The 14,266-nt window shown below is 25.7% G+C and overlaps 1 protein-coding gene across 1 annotated transcript; it reads left to right on the forward strand.

Moving 5' to 3' along the window:
• Positions 1–514: 514 nt before the first annotated feature.
• LOC145847473 (putative aminopeptidase PLBD2) lies at positions 515–8,677 on the forward strand. The gene is made up of 12 exons (XM_082953613.1): positions 515–714; positions 1,057–1,184; positions 1,464–1,579; positions 1,714–1,811; positions 4,838–5,067; positions 5,232–5,323; positions 5,452–5,615; positions 5,872–5,970; positions 6,183–6,254; positions 6,576–6,716; positions 7,429–7,578; positions 8,385–8,677. The coding sequence occupies exons 1-12, from the start codon at positions 515–517 to the stop codon at positions 8,533–8,535; spliced, it is 1,641 nt and encodes a 546-aa protein (XP_082809739.1). The 3' UTR covers positions 8,536–8,677.
• Positions 8,678–14,266: the final 5,589 nt, after the last annotated feature.

Below are 14,266 nucleotides of genomic sequence, written 5' to 3' on the forward strand. Positions count from 1 at the left end.
CCACGTCGACTCCAGCTATAACCTGTATGCCAGCAAAAACACACAGCCCGCCTTGACGACGTCTACCCGCTAGGACGTCTAGGGATTTTTTCATTACAGCTTTACACTGTAAAATCCCTAAGCTGACTAGGTCGTCAGCTTGCTTTTTTCATATTCAAGTGCCTTTCTTAATAGTGTAGCATTAAGTATACGCGTATGATGCTCAAATGTTGCTGTTGAAATATTGTATTGTGGCTACCTCAAGAGAGTCAACCTATTCTTTTCTTCAACTTTTTTAAACTTTTTTTTATACTTAATAAAACTTATCTACATGCTAATTTAATACATTTTTATTTGTTTCTTTTTTAAAAAACGCGTTTAAAGTTTTTCAGTTTATATTTTCATAAGTTTAATTTGTTACAATCAAATAAAAATATAAAAGTAGCGATAAATAAACAAAAGATTAAACTTGCATATGTTGTTTTAAAACGTTTAGAAAAGCATAAACTAAAAACTGTAATGTTTTATTAACAGAATGAATATACTAACTTGTTTAGTACTTTTTTTTTCAATTTTTACCATAGTTTATAGTAATGCAAAATGGACTACATATTTGTTCAAACATGATGTGCATCAAAACAAAATAACTCAATTCAAAACAACAAAACTGACAGATAATTTTGGCAAAACTGATATTTTAAGAGCTGCATTTAAAAACAGTATAAAAGAAAATGGGTTAGCTTTGTTAATTAACCTGTTAAGTTTTTTAAATAAAAATTACTTTTTTTTTTGAAGATTTTTTAATATGCAGAAAATGATTTTATATACTATAGTTTTGGCATTTAAACTCAGTTTTCTTCATAACAATTATAAAACACATACAAATACTACAAAAATTGGTTTTCTTAAATAAATAATATAGAAGTCAAATAAAAAATTAAAAGTTTAAAGGACTTAAAATTTTACGAATTTGAGTAAAAACAAATATTACTTTAATTAAAAAAAGATTTTTGAAGACATTATAAGTAAGTATGAAAAATGTTAATACTTTAGTAATTTCTATTATACTTTACAAAGGTTTTCCTTTATTGACATTAAAACAAATTCAAAATTCAACAATTCAATGCAAGCCTATGTCGCTGGTTTCGCGGAAGGAATACTAACAAAAAACCTGATAAAACAAAAAATTGAAAACTCAAAATCAGGTTTCTATACTTTAATAAATGTAACAGATAACTTTTAATTTCTAACGATACTCAAAAACTTACAAACATGTTTTGAAAAACACCTAAATTTAAAAGTTTGTGTATGAAACAAAGCCTAAAGAGTTTTTTTAAAAGCTTGTCAATTTTTTCGTTTTAAACAAAACAAAAGTAGTTTTCCGGAACAGCCATACAAGCTGAAAAATTGTTAATTAAAAAGTTATTCTTGTTTAATTATGTATAAGAATAAAAAATTATTACTTACAAGGAACTAAAACACAGGTCACTGTCCCAAAGTTTCGAAAAACTGCCCTCGTCTCAAGAGGTTTTTCAGAGAAAACTTGGACTACATGTACAGTATGATCGATCAAAACCCAAAAAGTGACTACTGGCAGCAAGTACATTAGTTAAAAAATAATAATATTAAGTAGTAAATAATAAGTTTTTGACCCTGGGCATACCCATAAAAATTATTATTTTACTTGTGGTTTTTTACGATCAACATAACTGTGTAATTTTTTTAACTACCTAGGTCCGTCTCATATTGTTACAATTACAAGGTTTAGAAGACGGTTACAATGGAAAGGAAAATATAGACTTGAGCCTACGGATTGACCCGTACGGATTATTGTGAGTTTCGTAAATTTTGAAGGAATACAGGAAACTATTTAGAAATTTTCATCGTTTTCTACCATTAACAATTAAATATATAGTTTATGCACGAACTTCTTATTCGTTTAGTTATAATGATACATGTACAAAAAAGATGTGACTAGCTAAAGACAAGTTACAGATACAAATACTATGGCTTAATTCTTATAGTTAACTTATTTATCACGATAAGTAAGTTTATTCTTATGCCAGATAGTTTATTCAACAAGTTTATATAAAAACAAATGTATTTTTTGTTGTTTGATTCATCAAAAAAGTTAAAGATGACAATTAATATTTCAGATTAGTAATTTAAAAAACAGATGATCTCTTGCCATAAAACATACAGCCTTATTTTTCATTAAAAAATAAAAAAATTCATATAAGAATTTATAACACTTTTTACTTATCAGGATTTACTTTTAAGAAAAAGACATGTAATGTATTATGTTTTAAACATACTTTGACATTAAATAAATGTATACAAACCTCAACACTTAAATTTAATTTCTATAAAAATAAAAATAAATTTTGTTATATATTGCTTTTTCAATGTAAAATGTAATTATGATTAAGTTTTTCCATTAACATGCTTCTTTCTTAACGTTTTTATTTAGAAACAAAATAATTTTAACATACCTAATTGAAATGTTTTTAAAACAAATAAAACAGTTATTTATTTATCTAACATTTAGTACTTTATTTATTTTATATGAAATTTCCTGCTGGAATTATATTAAATAAAAAGTGGTATATTTTTTATTTTTTAAAGTTATGACATAATTAATTACTCATATAAACTTTAAAAAAACTTACCTTTTTAATTATTACAAATAACGATAAACTTATCGTTTCCAGTAAAACCTATTATTAGTATTTAAAATATTTAATCTAAAAATAATTTAATCTAATCAATTTTTTTTTTCTGTTGGTTGTTAGGTTGTTGGTTACTCTTGTAAAAGGTAAAACAAATTATCATGCTTTATTTAGCTTAAAACACATTTAATATAATTTTAGCTGACAAAGTAATTTTATTTTGTTTTTTAAGCACTTTTAAACGTATAAAAGCTAATAACTATGAGAAAATTCTGCATAAAAACTTAAAAACTTTTTTAGTTTTCAAAAATAACAAAGTTAAATGCTTACTTGTACTTCTTCAAACTCATTGTTCTTTGAGAAAACAAAATTTTACCACACTAGTAACTTTTATTCTGATGATTAAAAAACGTTATTGAGTTTTCAAACAAAAACAAATTTTATATATAAAATTTTATGTAACTTGAAGAACAGAGTTGTTTTTTCTTAATAATCTGATTTTTTGTTTTTACGCAAAAAAATATAACTCATTTTTATGTTCTTTATTTACTTTATTGTTTAGAAGTAAAACACAACAGAGTATATAATCTAAGTTAAGAAACAACTTTTAACCACAAAAATAAGTACCAAATTTATATTGTAATCACATTTAGTGACTTTAAACAAGTTTAAACAATTTACTATCATGTTTCTTTTAAACAAGAAAACTGAATCTTTACTTGTAGTTGTTGAACTGCGAACAAGCTCTTTATATGAAACTGCTTCAATACAAATTTACTTAACAATTTTGCAAACACGTTTTAAAAGCTACTTTTTTATACTAATGAAGCACTTTTAAATAATCAATACTAGAAAAAACGTAGTAAACTTAGCACAAATAAAACATCTTTTATACCTATGTATTTACTTAAAGTTTGTTTTTTTTGCATACATGCTTTAGTTTAGAAAAATAGTTTAAAGTGTTTTCAAAAAAGTAATATGTCGTTTTGTGTGTGTAAAACTTTTTATACTTTTTCATGAAAATCTAAAAAGAAAAAAAACCTAAAGTATAGAATGTGATTATATATTGCATTAATGTATACTCAGCTTTGTTCATTATTGCTTAATATTTAGGTATTAGTCTAAACGTTTTCACAAAAATTACATGTTATTGTGTGTAGAAACATTTTTGTACTTTTTCATGTAAAACTCCAAAATTAAAAAAAAAATAGACGGTTACCTAAAATATAGAATGTAATTAATTTACATTGATGTATACTCCGCTCTTATTATTAATGCTTGGATTTAGGTAAGAGTTAAAATACTTTCAAAAAAAACATATTATTATGTGTATAAGTTTTTTTATACTTTTTTATAAAAAACTTTCTAAAGTAAAAAAAATATAGACGATTACTTAAAATACTGAATATGATTAATTTGCATAAATATATACTTATCTTTATACTGTTTAATAAGCAATCATTAATAATTAAAATTTAAACTCTTTTTTTAATGCTCTGAATTTTTTGTTATTGATATTTTAGTTCCACTCCATTATGCGATAGTTTTTCATACTCATGTGTTGAAAAGTATTACTTTATATTCTGAGATAGTAGAACAAGTTTAAAACATTAACCTGTTACGATTTATTAAATATTTCAACTTAGTACGTTTTTACAGTATCATTATATTTTTTTTTCTCACAACACTTAATAAAAATACTAATAAATTCCAAAAAAACTTATATTACAAATATTGTAATCAAATCCTGTAACAAACAAAAAAAAAACATCAAAACCTGTATCATAGTTTTTAATAAACTTTTATGCACGCAAAAGCCTTAAATTATTTTAGGCTCAAGTTTTATTAAAAGGTTAATAAAATAAACGAGATTTCACTTTAGAAACTTAACAAAGTTAATATTTTATCTGATTTTAAAACAAAAATAGTTTCTTCTGCAACTGCTAACATTTTTTATACTCAACGCAATTTAAATCTACATCAACCAACTCTCAAGCGATAACGGGTCCATTTAAATTGATAAAAGTTAAAGTAGTTAGTTAAGTGGATACAAATGTTAATAAAAAATCAATCAAACAAACAAAGTTTTATTTATAACATTTAGCAGTAAAATAATTTAAATAGAATTTAGAAATTTTACTAAAACTTTACTAAACACCCAATGTGAGAGCAATTTAAACCAATCACAGCCAGCTTTCGAGCGATCACGAGGTAAAAGAAATTCTGTTCGCCGTCAGCCCCGCAAATTTCAGGAGGTCTTCAGAAAACTCCCTCCCCACCAACCCACTCGAGTGCTCGGCTCTGGTCAAGCTTCTGCCAGATTTCACCGATTTACTGGTCGGTCACGCCACCTGGCGGCCCTACTCGACCATGCTGAAGATCATGAAGAAGTACCACTTTCATTTCACCAAACACGACGGTTTGTTTCTCCTTAATAAAAAAAGTTTCTAAGCGAGCTGGAAGGTTAGTAGTTTGTTTTGTGCATAAAAAAACTATTACTTACGATAAAATACAAAGGCGTATAGAGTTTTAGCATGGAATTTTTATGTATGAGTAGCATTACTTACAAAATCACGTTCACAGGTACTGAGTACGCAGGGAACAAAGTGGCTTACAACAGCGAGCCTGGGTATTTGTTTTCATCCAACGACTGGTACATCATGTCGTCCGGTCTGGTGAGAACGAGCATTTGTAACATAACTGCATGTTGGAACTGTTGCTTTTTCAAAACTCCTTAAACATTTGGCACTAGTTTTAAGAACCAGCTTTAGTTTCTGAAAACAAAAACTCGTGTTACCCGAAGGTGACCATGGAAACTACGATTGGAAACAAGAACGACGAAAGGGCGAAGAGTTTCGTGGGGGCCAGGGGGAGGTTGTTGGAGTGGGTGAGGAACCTGGTTGCCAACAGGATGGCGTCCAGCGGATCCGAGTGGTGCCAAGTGTTTCGGCGGCACAACAGCGGGACGTTTGAAATTTTATTTATTTTGATTTAATTTTTTTCATCCAGTTTTTGATTAACTTATATCTTAGAAACTATTTTATATAATGTTATTTATGTCTGCACAGAGAGCTGTACTATTAGGAGAAAATCAAAAACATTGCCCCGCGCATAGAACACTCTGTGTATTAATTAAATCTAAGTGCATTATTATTTGTTATTTGATTAACGTTTATTTCTAATGTGTATTTTTGAATTTATGAGCTGATTCTTGGTTAATTAGGTACAATAACCAATGGATGGTAATTGATTACAATAAGTTCGTTCCTGGGAGGAAACCTTCCATCAACGATGGACTGCTGTACGTTCTCGAGCAAATTCCGTGAGTTTACTTTTCAAAGTTCATACATATGTATAAGTTTCTAGTTGTGCTTTATTTGAAGAAACCACTCTTTTACTTAAATAATGACAATTAAGCTAATTTAAAGTTTTGTAAAGCTCATTATTCAATTCACAAATGTTGTTTAAAGACAGTTTGTTATTTGGTTTTATGTAAAGCAATCTATTTTAAACGCACTGTTTTAATGCTTTCAGAGGTCTTATACATTATAGAGATATGAGTGACAGACTTGTTGAAAAGAAATACTTTCCAAGTTACAACTATCCGTGAGTATTTTAAATTTCAAAGTAAACTTTATTCATAGCTTCAATATTTTTGCTTACTTTGTAGTTACTAAATTGCTAACATTAAAATTGTGCAAAGTTTCTGCTTTTAATTAAACAAGTTTTTTGTTAAAACTTAAATTAAAAACTTTTCAAAATTGTTGAATTTATTAGTACTTTACTTTATTTCGAAGTTTTTTTAAACTATAAAAAGCAGTTGAAATTATACTTAAACTTTTTTTTTGTTATATAAATATGTTGTAGCTTGTTTCTTTTTATACACTAGAAACAGTTTGAAAGTGCGTTCTCATTTATTTTAAACAGCTACTTTGAAAAAGTACAGCGCGAAGGAGGTTTCTTGGATAAAAACGGTAAATCAAGCTACGATTCAAAACCAAGGGCTAAAATATTTGCCCACTACCAGTCGAATGTGACAGATGTTAGAAAAATGTTCAAACTAATGAGGTAATGTAATATTTAGTGCTTTTATGTATATTAAGTATGTGTACTGTGTATACATTTTGCACTATTCAAAACAATGTTAATGAGTAGACTTAATATAAAAAATTACAATTGTTTTTTACAGAACTAACGATCTAGTTTTTGTTTGTCTTTTTTAAAACGTTGTATACAAGTGTATAGCATTGTGAACGACCTAACTAATTACAACTAAACAAAATAAAATATGTAGTTAGTAATAATAATTAGTTAGCAAAAACCGTACTTTAGTAAATAATGCTTATATTTTCTTAAATAACTACTTAAAAACTGTGTAATTAGGTACTACTTTGTTATTTAACGACGCTTTAAAGCATTACAAAAACAAAAATTAGCTTTTAAAAATGTTTCTTTACAAAATAAAGTTCACTAAAAGGAGAACTTAATACAATTTTAAGTCTAATATAAGTTTAGTTATAACAATAGTTTTTATTTGTATAACAATTGCATATAATGTTCTTTTGAAGCTTTATTTTTTTTGATCCTGTAATCGGTTTATAAACAAATTGTATTTATACTACACTCTACCATTGTTGTTCTCCAAAAAAACTTAAAGAAAAATGTTATTTAGAGGTCGTTTTGAAAAAAATCATCAATTTATTCATATTAATTATTAACTGATAGGCTAAAAAATTGATAAATTAATGAATTTTTGTACACCATTCAATTTTTTTTGCAGAAAGAACGACTACAAACACGACCCGCTGCAAGGTGGTTGGGCGAGCAACGCGATCGCTTCCAGGTACGATTTGAATGACGTGTACGGAGGACTGACGTCACAGCTCTTTGGCGCCACCGACGCCAAAGTGACCAGTTACAGCTTGCACAAGTTCGTTTGATAAGAATAACTAAAGTTGCTGTACTAGTTTAATATATATATTGGTATAAATATAATTGAGATGAAAAACTAACACTAAGAAGAATTTAGACTTTTGAAAGTAAATAAACTGGTTCTTAAAATAAATGAAAGTTCTTTGATTAAAAGGATTAATTTAGGTAAAAGTTAAAGGTAAATGTTTAAAAACTTTAAAAATTAGCACGTCGTAGAGTTGAATAAAAAAAAACTATTTTTAAGCATGCTGATGTTCTAAAAAAAACACTGAAGTTGTGATTTCATTATGTACAAATAGTAAAAAATATAAAAACTATAATTTAAACAATCTTCGAATAGACTTTATACTTTTTTTATTCTACTAGTATTTACGAATCGTAAAAAGATATGATAAACTGCAAAAATATTTCTTTCAGGCTGTAAAATAGATCGCTTTGGTATCAAATTCAAACAAGGTTGATAGCCTGTATATAAATAATTTTTTTATTTCTGGCCTAGGATTTAAACTAAAGAATTAGGACTATAAGATTAAAATAGTTATCAATAACAGTATAATCAGACTAAAAATTAAAAAAAATTAAAAAACTACTGAAGTGATTGTCGTACTCTGGTGACCTGTAGTATTTAAAAGTTTTAGCCGAGCAGACTTAAAAAACAAATATAAAATTAGAAAAAAAAATTACATTGTTTTCTTTTGTAATGTTTTATTTAGTTGAGCTAATGGTAAATCATAGCCTGATATTTTTTGTTCTAAGCGTTAGTAACAAAAACAAAACTTTTTAATCATAATGATTTTTCTTCAGCAACTTAAGCATGGTTGCCGAGTGCGGACCAACACACGACCAGGTACCACCTTTCAAATGGTCCGACCACAAAAACGCCCTGGACAAGCACGAGGGACAACCAGACGTTTTTGACTTCAAACCAATACTAGTCGAATGGTTGAATGATTAGGTTGATTCTGAATTCTAAATGGTGATAGACCTTTATCGCAAATAACTTATTCTTTAAGATTAGTCAGTTGTTTAAAAGTTCATTTGAAAAATGTTGTTATAAAATATTTTTTTTCTATCACTAAAATGTCACCAAATCTGTTGATACACATAAGTTTGTTTTGAATTGTATAAAGTTGGTTTCTTAAACGAATCTATCTTTAAAAGTTAAGCGTGTCACAAAGCTTAATTTTAATTGTTACAAAAAGAAAATTGTGTTTAGCATGAAAACTAATTGATTTTCTTCTGTTTTATTATTTTAAGTTTTGTGGTTATAGTGTTTATTTAAACCCTGATTTGAAATTAAACAATAAACATATTCATGTAAAAGTCTATGATTTGTTTATTTAATATGCATTTGAATCTTAAAAACGTTAAATACAGTAACAATAACTTGTTAAAATTGTTTTTTTACAAACTTCATGTTAGTCTTTTATTTTGTGTTCAACATTATTTTTTTTTAAAGATGATTAAAAAGGTTGTTAAAAAATTTGACAATTACTTAATAACTTTCACTTCAAATAACAATTTTTTTATGTTAAATAATTTTAAAATAAATGAGTCATAACTTTAATTTTCAAAAAAACAATTAGAAAAAAGTATGTTTACAATTTGGTATAGCCGCTTAAAATTTCTTGTATAAGTTATTATATTAAAAGCAATTAAAAAAAAAATCAGACTGACAAATAAAACTTCATATTTTATTTAATGCTTTATCCTAAATAACAACTATTATTATTACAAGTTCCTAATTAGTGATCAAAAGCATGACAAGTTTCAAATGTTACAAAAATAATTTATAAAATACAAACGGTTAGTTTTTTAGTAAGACAGTGTTTCGGCAAAATGTAGTTTTACAATATTAAAAAAAAAGTTCTACTTTAAATTTCTAAAATAATTTAACAATTGTAAGTGTATGTGAACTTTGAGCGTATAGTATTGACGAAGTATTTGGAAAACAGAATAAGTTTAAAATTCTTCTAGACATAACAAATTAGTAAACTTTATACTAAAAAAAACAAATCACATTTGTCAGTAAAGTTGATGTCTCGATGAAATTTAAGCTTTTTGTTCAACTTTTAATACAACAGATACGTTTTATTATTATTCTAATATTTGAGTACTGCATCGTAAACTATTTCCTGGTAGACTTTTAAACTTAAAAGCTTCTTTAGTTTGTTCAAATGATTTTGCAAAGACAAAATATACAGGTTATACCTACATTTACCGAAAAATTCAGTTAGAATAACATATCAGTTGTATTAAGCAAGGTTTATTTGTATTGAAACTTATTAAGTAAGTTTAAGTAGCAGTTTTAAAACCAAGACATATTAAGAATTATAAATAATCTTTAAAAAAGTTTTGAAACTAATATAAAAGAGGTAAATTTACCAGAAACCTAAAATCGACCGCCGCGTGATGCTTGTGGTGAAAGTTTTCAGGCGCAATCAGCAAGAAGGGTTTGTGTATTGGTCGCTGTTTTTACAGTATCTCTTTGAAAATATGTTTAATGTTATATATTTACTTAGCCAATAAAGTTACAATTTTTTAAACAAAAATTAGTGTTTTAAAAAATATTCTTTTATTACTTTATAACTTCTGATATGTTATTTTAAACTAAATTTAATAAATATAGCAATTACTTTTTAAACTAAATGTTTTGCTAATTCATCCTTTTTTCAAGTACTTTGTTTTGAAGTTAAACAAAACACAGTTCTTACAACTACATAATGCACTTTAAAAAATAAATTCATAATTGTTACAAAGTGAAACTTTTTACCTTGTCTCACAACAATAAAACACTAACTACAACATTTTTTGTGTTATTTAATTAGCTAGTAAAATAAGCAATGTTTGTTATCCATGCAGTTTACTTTAATATTATTAACTCATTTGATAAACAATTCATAATACTAATCTAGTAAATATTTAAAAGTATGATACAAGAATCAATAAGAATTTCCTTTATAAATACTTTTTTATTCTTATGAATAGACAGTCAAGTACAGTAAGGGCAATAATATGGAACGCACTTTAATAGATACGCACTAAGTATTGAAAATAAGATGAATTTTTTTTTTTAATTTTTGATGTTTTATTAGATAAATTAATTAAATGAACGCAAAAACGATTTTAAAATATTTTATGATAACATAAAGCTGTTATTTTTTAAATAACTTAAACAATAAACTAAGCGTGTAAAACTTTTGTTAACATAATAAAAAATTAGCTATTTTTCAATTTAAAAAAAACTAAATCTTGTCTAAAGCTGTAAGGTACACGTTTAACGTAACGTACGTTTTTTTGTAAAATAAAGTTTGTTTACCTATTTAAAAGTTTTTCAGAAATTTTACATTCAAAAACAATGTTCACAAAGTTTTAACAAAAGCAGACAAAATCATTTTTTTGGTTTCCCAAAACTTTCTGCTGTTTTATAAATTAATTCCGATCAAATGCAAATAAATAGTAACAAATACTGACACTTGATTGAGTTAAGTAACCAAAAGTTGCTTAAATTCATGTTTAATCAGTATGAACTTTGTTACGATTTATAAACCTAATTGAAGTGTCTGTTATTTGTAGATTTTTTTAAATTTTAATTAGTATGATGTTTATCATAATATTAGATCGTATGATAGATTTATAAATGATTTTATTTAGTATATCCAATTTTTGTTTTTAACTATAAGAATTTAATAATATTGTTTATTACACAAACTTTTCAAACTCGTTTTTTCATTAGTATAAATTAAACTAATTATCTTAAAAGCTGTTTCTTCTATTTAAAGCTCTTTATTCAAAAAGTCTTGAGATTTATAGTGTTTAAAGTAACTAAATAGGCTACTTTTTTACTATATCATTGTGGTTATTTATACTAAGATGTTTTAACAACTTAACAAAAATTTTACAAGACAAATTTAGATAGCAAGGTAAAATGCAGGTTTGTTATTTCGAGTTAATGTCAAAAAATAGAAAAAATTTGAAAGTTTTTAATAAGTATTTATTTTAAAAGGTAATTTATTTAAATCATCAATATTTTGTGTTACTAAAACCAACAATTTTTAAGTTTATACAGTTGCGATTTAAAACAAGTTCTCATATTTTTAGAAGCTTAAATCATTTCGCAGTTTGATATATAAAAGTTTAATTTCAGAACAATTTTTTCTATTTTTATCAAAAATTTTTGTTTGCATCTTCTAGTATAAATAAACTAAATAAAAAAACATGCCTGTAAAGTTCGATTGAACTAAGTAGCTAAAGTTAAACGAAATTTTATTTAAAAAGCTACAAAAAAAAACTACACTCACCTTTTGTTTTGGAAAAATGTGCACGAGATAATTAGAATTGTATATAAATTTTAATGTGAAGTATTATAATATAGCTTATTATCAGTGAAAATAAAATTTAAAAACAATTTATAGGCTTTAAAGTTTTTTGTTGCAATTTTCAAAAGAACTATACTGTTTTAAAAAATATTTTGGTGATTTTAAACTTTTACAAGATCTAAAAAAACTTTTTTTACTAATTAAATACTAGAAACTAATTAAACAAAAGGTTTTAGGAATATTTGATTGACAATAAACAATACTTTAGCTGCAACGAGAAACTATTTCATTTATTTTTAAGTAAAATTTCTTTATAGTAGTAGACTGAATATAGTAAAATTTTAATAATTTAAAAATCAGACTTGTTTTCAATTTTACTAAATAAATAAAATGACTCAAACTCTTTCTTTTCCAATATATTTCATCAATTTTCGTCAGAGAAAATACAATTGAAACAATAAACTAAGATAAAACACAAACAATATATATTACACAACATAGTAAATAATCAATTAAATAATTTCAAGCGTAATCAACATAAGTAAAATTTAAATAAGAATGGGTTCAATAAAACTCTACGTGTTAATTTATAAAAGTTAAGCGTTTATTTAAAAAAACATTTCACTAAACTGAAGTAGTTCCATTTAGTACCTATTGTCTACATATTTGATAAAATTACCAAAAGGGGGACAAAACTTCTATGAAAATATAGTTGCTAAAAGATAAAGTCTTTAAATAAAAAGTTATTAGGTTTGTTTATAATTTTATGCTAGTACATATGTGTTTCATATTTTTTAACATTTAGTTTCTTAAACCTTTATAGGTAAGCGAGAGATTACTTTTTTGTGTTTAATTTAAATCTGTTCCCTGGTACTGGTTTTTAGCGAATTTTTAAATGTTTATTAACACTTCTAAAATGGTTGTTTTATCATTTGGTTTGTAAACAAAACAATTGTTGTCTCTTATTGCTTATACTTTAATACAGAGGCAGTCACAATTAAAACCAAGTAAGTTGTTATGTTTGAATATTGTTATGAAAGTATTCTGTAAGATTGGAAAAAATTTTGTAAAAGGTTGTTTAAAAATTGTTTAATTTTATGTGACTTTTAGTGACTTTTAAATTAATGTAAATTTCAGAACTATATCCACTGTGCTCCTGGTCTTCAATGAGGAAAATCATCAAAAACCAAATGACACCCACAGTTCCAGTGGAATGATTCTCTTTTCAAACTTACAATGTTAGTACATTTGCTCTTGTATTCACTAGTTTAAGTTCCAAATTTAACATTAAAATAAAACACAACATTCCTAACTTTAATTAGAGTTACTAATATGAAGTATATTATTATAGTTTCCTTAAGAAACAAAAGATACAAAATACAATTAAAGCAGGGTGGCCAAAAAATCTGAAATCCTTGAAAAACCTGTAGTTTGACATTTTAGGCAAATTTGACTATAAAACCTGTACTTTGTGAAATATAAAATAAAAAATTGAATTAATATTTCTAAAGAACCTGGAATTTAGAACTACGTTAACATGTGAATTAAAAAAATTTGGTTGAGATGTGAAACACCTATCATATAATCTTTTTCATTTAAAACTATAAACAGGTTTTACAATATTTTCTACTCAATGTTGTTAAAGTATTTTAGTCAGTATTTTTAATATGAATTTAATAATATACCTAAAATTGACAATTGAATTGTATCTATAAACCTGGAAGAAATTTACAACAAACCAGTGGCCACACTGTTAAATTAAGCTGATCATTTTCAATAAATGCAGTATAAATTTCTGTAATAATAACGCACAGTTTTAAATATGAATAAAATGTTAATACTAATTGAGTCTGCTTCAAAATTATTTGATCCAGTCTCCCAGTTTATGTGCAATTTTTAAACTTACTCTTGAAGTTTTCAGTTCAGAAGAAGTTCTATTCATCAAAGTTTTTAACTTAAAAAAATAAGGGCATAGGGGGGAAAATTGAATTTTCCATAATTCCAATATAAATTCAAAGTTTTAATGTAGGAGTGACACATTAAATTTTCTTTTGAACTCTTTGTTCAAATGTCTTATGCAGAATTGCCACCCAGCTAAGTAAACTTTAGATTGTTTAATTTTCTTTTTCAAAACTTAGCTAGTTTGTACACTATTCTAAAATCTCAAGAATTTTAAAATATTCTTTCTTAAATGAATCTTTCTTAATGTCCTGTTTATAATTTTCGAGTATTTGAGCTTGATTATTAATATTGTTATAATTTTGAATTTTTTATTTTTCAAATCTCACCTCATGTTGGACTGTCTTTGCAAGCTAGTGTTTTTGCTCATAAAGGTCACAGCCATGTTTATTGATATCAAAGGTTATA

This window comes from Thalia democratica, unplaced genomic scaffold (assembly GCF_965202585.1).
Source record: "Thalia democratica unplaced genomic scaffold, ktThaDemo2.hap1.1 HAP1_SCAFFOLD_947, whole genome shotgun sequence".
NCBI classification, from domain to species: Eukaryota; Metazoa; Chordata; class Thaliacea; order Salpida; family Salpidae; genus Thalia; species Thalia democratica.

What these genes read in the sequence shown, in the direction of transcription:
- LOC145847473 (XM_082953613.1), top strand. Translation starts at nt 515, where the DNA reads ATGAATATACTAACTTGTTTAGTACTTTTTTTTTCAATTTTTACCATA. An exon ending in AAAGTGACTACTGGCAGCAA is followed by an intron (nt 1,580 to 1,713) that starts GTACATTAGTTA and finishes TTAACTACCTAG; the next exon opens with GTCCGTCTCATATTGTTACA. An exon ending in ACATCATGTCGTCCGGTCTG is followed by an intron (nt 5,324 to 5,451) that starts GTGAGAACGAGC and finishes TGTTACCCGAAG; the next exon opens with GTGACCATGGAAACTACGAT.